General features: G+C 31.2%; 1 protein-coding gene across 3 annotated transcripts in view; it reads left to right on the top strand.

The window, feature by feature from the left end:
- The first annotated feature begins 6,601 nt into the window (after window positions 1-6,601).
- LOC112595095 overlaps window positions 6,602-7,860 on the top strand; it is an 89,518-nt gene continuing 88,259 nt past the window's right edge. For 2 of the 3 annotated variants that reach the window (XM_025340184.1, XM_025340183.1), the window contains exon 1: window positions 6,602-6,951. In XM_025340184.1, the coding sequence (XP_025195969.1) occupies window positions 6,825-6,951 (127 nt within the window). In that variant the 5' untranslated portion in view covers window positions 6,602-6,824. The remainder of the gene's footprint in view (window positions 6,952-7,860) is intronic. The other variant, XM_025340185.1, reaches the window with a different exon arrangement.

The raw sequence follows: 7,860 nt of genomic DNA, 5'->3' as shown, positions 1-7,860 counted from the left end.
CATGTATTTTTATGATTTTAAAAACTGTAAAAAAAAAGCTGTAAATCATATTTTTTTAATCTAATTATTTTAGCTGTGAGATAAAGTAAGATCAACTATCTAAATATCACATAATACTCGTATTTTAATAAAAGCTTTTAAAAACTTAACATGATAATCATTATAACCTTTTCTATTTAATTACAGAACATAAAATTTCTTAATTCGAGTTTAAGTTAAATCATACTTTGTATTATATTTACATTATGTTTTGTAAGTAAAATTAACCAGTTAAACTTAAACTTATATTAAATGCACTGTATTTATTTTGACAATAATTGACAATAATTGAAGATAACATTAACAGTACTAGCCTGTTAAATACAATCCGTTAATTAATTTAAATCGATGATAGTGAACATGCAATTTTATTTAATGTTATATTATCACAAAAATACCTTTATACAATCAACAATTTATAAATGTGTATCTAAAGCTAATACAGCTCAAACACCATATTTTTCGATTTCTTGTATTAATATTCGCATTAATTTAATCTTGTATTATATTTCGATATTTTATACAAACAAAAATACTATTTATGTTATCACTTGTAACAACTCACAAGTACCTACTTGTAACTTCGTTAGGTTATAAGTAAATATTTCTAACATGTTCTGTTGTTTCAAATTTGAATTAGTTATTAAAGTTATAAATGTGTTTAATTTTTTGTGGATGTGATTGTTATTTGCTATTTTGATTAGAATAAATGCTACGAAACTAATTTAGTAATGCGTGCAATAAACTAAAATCGAGACTAAAATCTTGATCTGGTTTGTACTTATTTTTTTTTTAATTTCTCATTAGATTATTAAAAGAAAACCGATAAAGATACAGTATTTTCAAATACTGTTAATATCTAAGCTATTTTTTTTACAACAATCTAAGTCACCCAATCTGATCACCGCGGTGCCTGAATGTCACCTTGAGCTTATTTTAGGGACATCACGAATCATACGAGAATGAAAAAAATTATTTACAATTCATTGTATTTAAAAAGACAAATATTTATTTTACGTATACAATTAATTAGCACACTTTATATATCTAATACAGTAATACGGCGTTTCTACTCTGTTATATATCGTAGACTACAACGTAGTTACTAAATTATCGATTAATAGGTAAATGACACTCCGCATAAATGTATATAACGACTTCCTCTATCAAAACCGTCTTAATGTAAAATCTAACCTTTGTACCCGGTTTTCACAAATTGAATTAGACATTTCCAAACTTTCCAAAAATAAGTAATTAGAAAAATGTAATTTGTTATTTGGTTTTTTAGATTCACTTTTCACTTTTAAAACAGTTTTTCCGTTTTGTAATATTTTTTCTCTTTATTTTCAATTCTAATTTTGTAATTTGTTTATTATATTTTTAATAAAATTATTTGAATTAGTTATTAATGAGAGCTATAAGTGTTAGCTTTTACTTTTTATAATGTTTCTCGTGGTATTTATAGAAGAGCATCATAGATAAATTTGGTCCAACAAAAGGGCGACGTCGACTAAAAAAGTTAAGAACTGCTGATCTAAGAGATTTACAAGATTTTCATTAGTTCAACGTATATTATTTCAAAACTATTTCATATAATATATTTTAATACATTTTTTGAATATTAAATTTAATTATCGGTAAACTAAATACTACTGCAGTTTATAAAAATAATTGAAAATTATAATTGTTTATTCAAGTTGGTATATAATTATATTTATGTATGATGGAAAGTTACATTTTAAATAAAAATATCCTTGATTTTTGTATCTATATTTTCATATTAAAATAAATTTGCATTTATAATATATAATTCATTATATCTATTAGGTGCATATTATATTTTGATATAAATTGTTTTGTATTTAATCAATTTGATATAATTATCTTTTAAGCTCATTTTATTAATTGAAACGATTAAATGACATTTTATAAGCGTAGTTATTAAAATTGAATTATAATTGAAATACATTTTTTAATTTGCAATAAAGAATATAGTATTATTTCACATCTATGTATAAGCGTAGTTGAATATGTGCATAGTATGTACTAGTATTTGTATTGTTTTTATCATAATATGTAAATGCAACATTATATGCGGGGTATTTTGAATATTTTAGTGTACTACGTTATTCTCTTATACAATGTATAAATATATATTCGCAATAAAAACGTTTGCCAACATTTATTGTATTTAAATTATAAGCAATAAAATAATAAATTGGGATTTATTAATTTATTAATTATTAATTATAAACATATGTTGTATAACTCGAATGACCACCATTATGGAAAAAAGTTGTTTTAGACAATTTTATTATTCAATTTTCTCTAAATTGCTCAATGGTGGCAACATTATATCATTATATTAATGGTCAAAATTGTACGATTTTATAATTATCTTCATAAATAAAATGACTATCTATATATATTTAACAGATAATTAACTTGCTAATAATTTATTGATGATAATTTAGTTGTATACTTAGGCATACAAATAATAATATATACAATTACATTTATTCTAAGTCTTTAGTTTAAATTTAGACTAGTCTAAATTTAACCTAATATATATATATATATTATTTTTATTAATTGCTAATTATTGTCAATTGTTATTATTAATTTCATTAGAAATGAACGTTTATGAGTTATACTTATAGTTAAGACTGGGAGTATATTGGACAAAAAAACTGAGAAATTTAATGTTTAATTTCACTAACATTTTTCTAATGTATGGTAGGCAATGAGTGTGTCTGATTATTAACTAGGTTACTGTACAGGAAGTATTACATTTAATTATAAATTATACAATATTATTATTCCATTTATTTTATTACAACAATTTCGGATGGTAATGCTATCTGATGTTCTATTTATAAGTTTATATAAAAAATAAATATTTAATTTCAAGTAATAGGTACAATATGTTATATTGAATTATGTAAAAAAAATAAAAAATATATTTATTATACAATAATAATATTATAGGTATCATGTATTATTTTTATTAATTTACAAGTTAATACCGCGTGGCGCGTACCGTAAAACAGTGTGAATAGGTGTATGATTAAATATTTAAATAGCTTAAAGTTATTCAAAATATTCTAAAAACGTTTGAATTATCTATGGAGAATATAAAAGAACATAAAGCATTTAAGTCCTTAGAATTATTAAAATAACCTAAAATCATTATTATTTTTTTTTTAGAAATCACTTTTAAAAATAAAGAACGGTTGTCGTAATTATGAGTTTTATAATACGGATATTAATTTGTATCAGCAGGTGGCCCTGGTGTTAGTTTCAAATGGTGTTACATAAAAATAAAATTTGTAAAAGAAAATACTAGTAAACAGTGAATTTTTACACTAAAATACGTGAAAAATTATTTATACTTATACCCAAATATCTATAGTTATCAAACCTAATATGTCCTATCGTCTATTTCGGCACTACTCACTAAATATTGGGTATTGTATCACATGTGATGTGATGTAATGATATTGGAACCAGCACCATTCATATATATAATATATCACCTGAAACATTCTCAGATCGTTTGTAAATTAAAACGACGGAGGTCTAATTTTTTTAAAAATTATAATCATGGATATCTATGTAAATATCTAATTTCTCATAATAAGGAATTCTTAAAATGGATCAAATTAACCCTATCTAATAATTATTGTTCTTTTAGAGAATCTGAAGATTATACACTTATATAAAGTTATAACAAATAAATACGTTGACAATAAATACGTTTTTGTTATTTTCTAAAACTTCAGAAAATTTGTTAAATATACGACGAATATCTGATATAAGCATAAATATTTATTTATTGAAAAGTCTATTAGCAATGTGCAAAATAAACCCGTTTTGTAAATCCTCAACATCAGATCAAAATATAATGTGTACATTGTAATGAGACACTGTTATTTAAATAATAATAATAATAATAATAATATACATGATTTTCACACTACCAAAATTATGAACTAATGCGCACCTGGAATTAATAAAAATATTTTTATATCCATCACTCTTCGAAAAAAAAAAATAATAAATAAATAAAAAAAAAACATTTCAACTTTAAAAAAATAAATAGTTCTGATTTTATATAACTAGGCAATTAATTATAGATATAAATGTAAATTTAAAATAACCTATGTCTATTTATAAAAATTGTTGATTGATAACTGCCATTCAATTATTTGTAAGCCATTATCATAATTTTTTAGTGGTTTAAGTATTGCATTAAAAATTAAATTTGAAATTTCCAAAATAAATAGAACCAATATTTAAAATAAGTTTAAAAAAAATAATGTTTCTAATATTATATTTATTACTAAAATATATTTTATACATATATAATATATTTTTATATAATTTTTATGAAATGAAAAAGCCAATAATTATCAAAGAAAGTTGTAATTCCCTAGATATTTTTATGAGTGTCTGAAGTTTACCTTTTGTTGAAATTGTATAATATTCACACATAAACAACAATTTTAATTTTTTTTATTTGTTACTCAAAAAATATTTTTACCGTATAAATTTGAAGCATCCTAAAGTTACTTAAATTATTATTTTATATTCTTATAATAATACAATTTTCAAATAATTAGAATACATTTAAAGCTATTTATCGAAATTTACAATATAAAATAATTATACTTTGAAATAACATGCTAATACATTTTTTAGGTTTTGGATCAAGTCTTGAAAACATTAAGTAGAATTTAACATACATTTTTCACATTGAAATTTAAAGTATTAAAGATACACTAGTATAATTATTTTTTTATTAAAAACATAATATAATAGTTACACTTTATTTACCTAAGGTTTGAAAATATAATAGAACATTTTTCACCTATAGTTCTTGCACTAAACAAATTTAGTAATGTATAAATGAAAACATAGATTTTTATTTTTTATTTTTTCATAGAAATTTAAAGTTATAATTTAAAGCAGGGGTCGGCAACCTTTTTAACCACACGGGCCATTTTTTTTTTTCAATTGTTCATCAAGGGCCACATTAAAAAAAAAAAAATGACATATTATGATATAATACTTATAATTGTATTGCTATTATGAAACGGTTAGATTAGATTTTATTTATAAAGGAAAAAGAATTATATAATATTGAAAATTATATGAAAAATGTTATTGAACAAAAGTAAAACATAAAAATTAACCACCTTTGTGCGGGCCATCAAAAATTGCTCTGCGGGCCGCATGTGGCCCGCGGGCCGCGGGTTGCCGACCCCTGATTTAAAGTATCTAATTGGATATTAATTTATAATAAAGTAATCTTCGTATAGGCCGATGAGGCCGTCTTCACTCAGAATCGTTTTTCGTATTATTTATCATTTAATTAAAATTTAACACATCCATTACAGTGACCTATACTCAACGAGGGTTCAGTATACTAGAGAGTAGACAACTACAGCTAAGCACATCAGATCGGTTACGTATTCGCTCGCTTTTTGTCATTATTGCCAGAAGATAAAATAAAATAAAAGGTACACTCAATAGTATAAAACACACTAGTATGATATAATACATTAAAATCCATTATCAAGTCACAATATCTGTATATACATTTCAGGTAAACGGTAAACGCGGTTTTAGCGCATTCGTTTTCTATTTCCTCGCATTTTTTAGCCAATATTTAACGATATTGTATTGTAGCTGGCACGTTTAATACATAATAATGATGTCTAAGGGCTACGAATTATTTAGAAAGCGATTATTCTTATCGTCACGTTTAACGGAATGTCGAAAATCCGTCGGCGAATTATTCCGCCATACCTTGCCATACCCCACGCCCAGTCCCTTTATCCTGGTGTACGGAGACGGTTTACCACACGTGACCGTATTGCTCGGCGCGGCGTCGAAGCGACGACCGTTGACGGTAATTGCAACAGCAATCGTTTAAACGGTTTAGCTCTCACCCCTCCCCTCCAACTCGCGGACCGCGACTCGTCAGATGATCGGCGGCGCGCTCTCGTCACCGTGGCCGCGGCCGCGCCGTATCTGTACGGCAGCTGGCGACAAGTAATCCGCGTCGGCCACTCGCGGCCGTCTCTTCCGCATCTGCATTACGATAACGCGGCGGGGACGAGGAATGCGGGACGATATCGCAGCGGCGGTGACGGACGAACAGCGGCGGCGAAGGACGAACCGCGTTATCGGCCGTACGATGCGCACTGCTGTTGCTGGCGCGCAGCTGACGGTGGCGCCGCGCGCCGGCCCGCTGATCAATATAACGTGGGGGAGGGTGGGGGCGGTGGTATTTCGCATCATTAAACTAAACGCCAGAGCGCCCCGGCGGACGCGCGCGATTTTCTTCGGGCCGTCGGAGTGTACGGCGGCGTTGTCGGGGTTTGCGGGGAGGGGTCGTGGTCGGTCGCGGCCCGTCGGCCGAAGAGGCGCGTGGTACGAAGGGAGGCGGCGGCGGAGAGAGTTTTTTCGGCCGCCGCCGCCACCGCCTCGAAAGCGCCGCGCGATACCGACGGCGTGCATGCGCCACGGCCAGACCGCGACACCGGCGCGCTCACTACCGCCGTCGCCATCACCTTTACACGCCGCCGCCGCCGCCGCGGACCGACAGTCGACTTGAGCGCATCACGTCGTTACCTTTTCGGTGGTGGTCGTCGTCGTCGCCACCGCCGCTGCCGACACAGACGTCGCCGACCTGTGCCAGTGGTCGGACGTGACGGTTTTCATTTGGCGCGCACTCGTCATATCGACATCACGAAGCCGTAGTGGACGGACAACCGGCCATGCGGCCACCACCAGACCGGGGACCCGGGCCGCCACGCGGTGCGACGACTCTCCACGCGATCGTGGCCGTCCTCCTGGCGGCCGCTCTCTTGACGGACGGTGCGTTCGCCGAGAAGAACAAGTTCTGTGAGTACTGCCTCTTCTATACCCATTACCCGTAAACACTCAGTCCGTACGCCGTACACGCTGAATTCGTATCGTCTCGTAACGATATAAGCGACCGCTAGTACGTCCAATATCGATGTTTTTTTCGACCGATATCCGATGAGCACGCATTTTGTCTTCAACCCTGCGGGATCATTGGAAAAAAAACAAATGATATCATAATGTAACACACCGTCTCGCAGGACCACGATAACATAAAGTCGTGGTGTCCTTTATCCATATCCTCCACTAAAACTCTCGCTTAGGCCCACCACCTGCACCCCATAAGATTTAGGCACATAACGGCTCGGGGCGAGTATAAATTTGAATGTCGTACACACGCGTAACGCGTTGCCTGTGACCGGAGTGTGTTGTGTACGATAGGAACTCGCTTCAGTCATGTTGGCAAAACGAAAAAAAAAACAAAAACAAAAATACATTTTTATTTTCAAAACATTCTGTTCGGTCGATAATAAAACTTAAGTTTTTCTCGGATGTTTTCACCGTGCCGATTTGTTATTACAATAATAAGAGATCACGTGATCGCACGAGTTTCGTCTCGTCGGCTGACGTATTGATATAAAAGTATATTTCGAATTTTAAACGACCGTTTGATGCGACGTTGACGGTTCTCCCCACCACGACCAGCGCCACGTGCCACAAAAGTGTGCTTTCGCATTTACCAGCAACGCCGCCGCCGCCGCATAACAATATTAATATAATAATTGTGCATAATATAGTAAAATACTAAATAATATTGAGTTATAGTTTTATGGTAAAAATAATAGTATTAATGGTACCTAATAGTAGTAGTAATAGTAATAGTAGTAGTAGTAAATAGTAATAGTAGTAGTAGTAGTAGTAGTAGTAGTAGTAGTAGTAGTAGTAGTA

This window comes from Melanaphis sacchari, unplaced genomic scaffold, assembly GCF_002803265.2.
Source record: "Melanaphis sacchari strain LSU unplaced genomic scaffold, SCAv2.0 Contig254_pilon_pilon, whole genome shotgun sequence".
Taxonomy (NCBI): domain Eukaryota; kingdom Metazoa; phylum Arthropoda; class Insecta; order Hemiptera; family Aphididae; genus Melanaphis; species Melanaphis sacchari.
The sequence above is the reverse complement of the archived record's forward strand: the minus strand, read 5'-3'. Positions and strand labels throughout refer to the sequence as shown.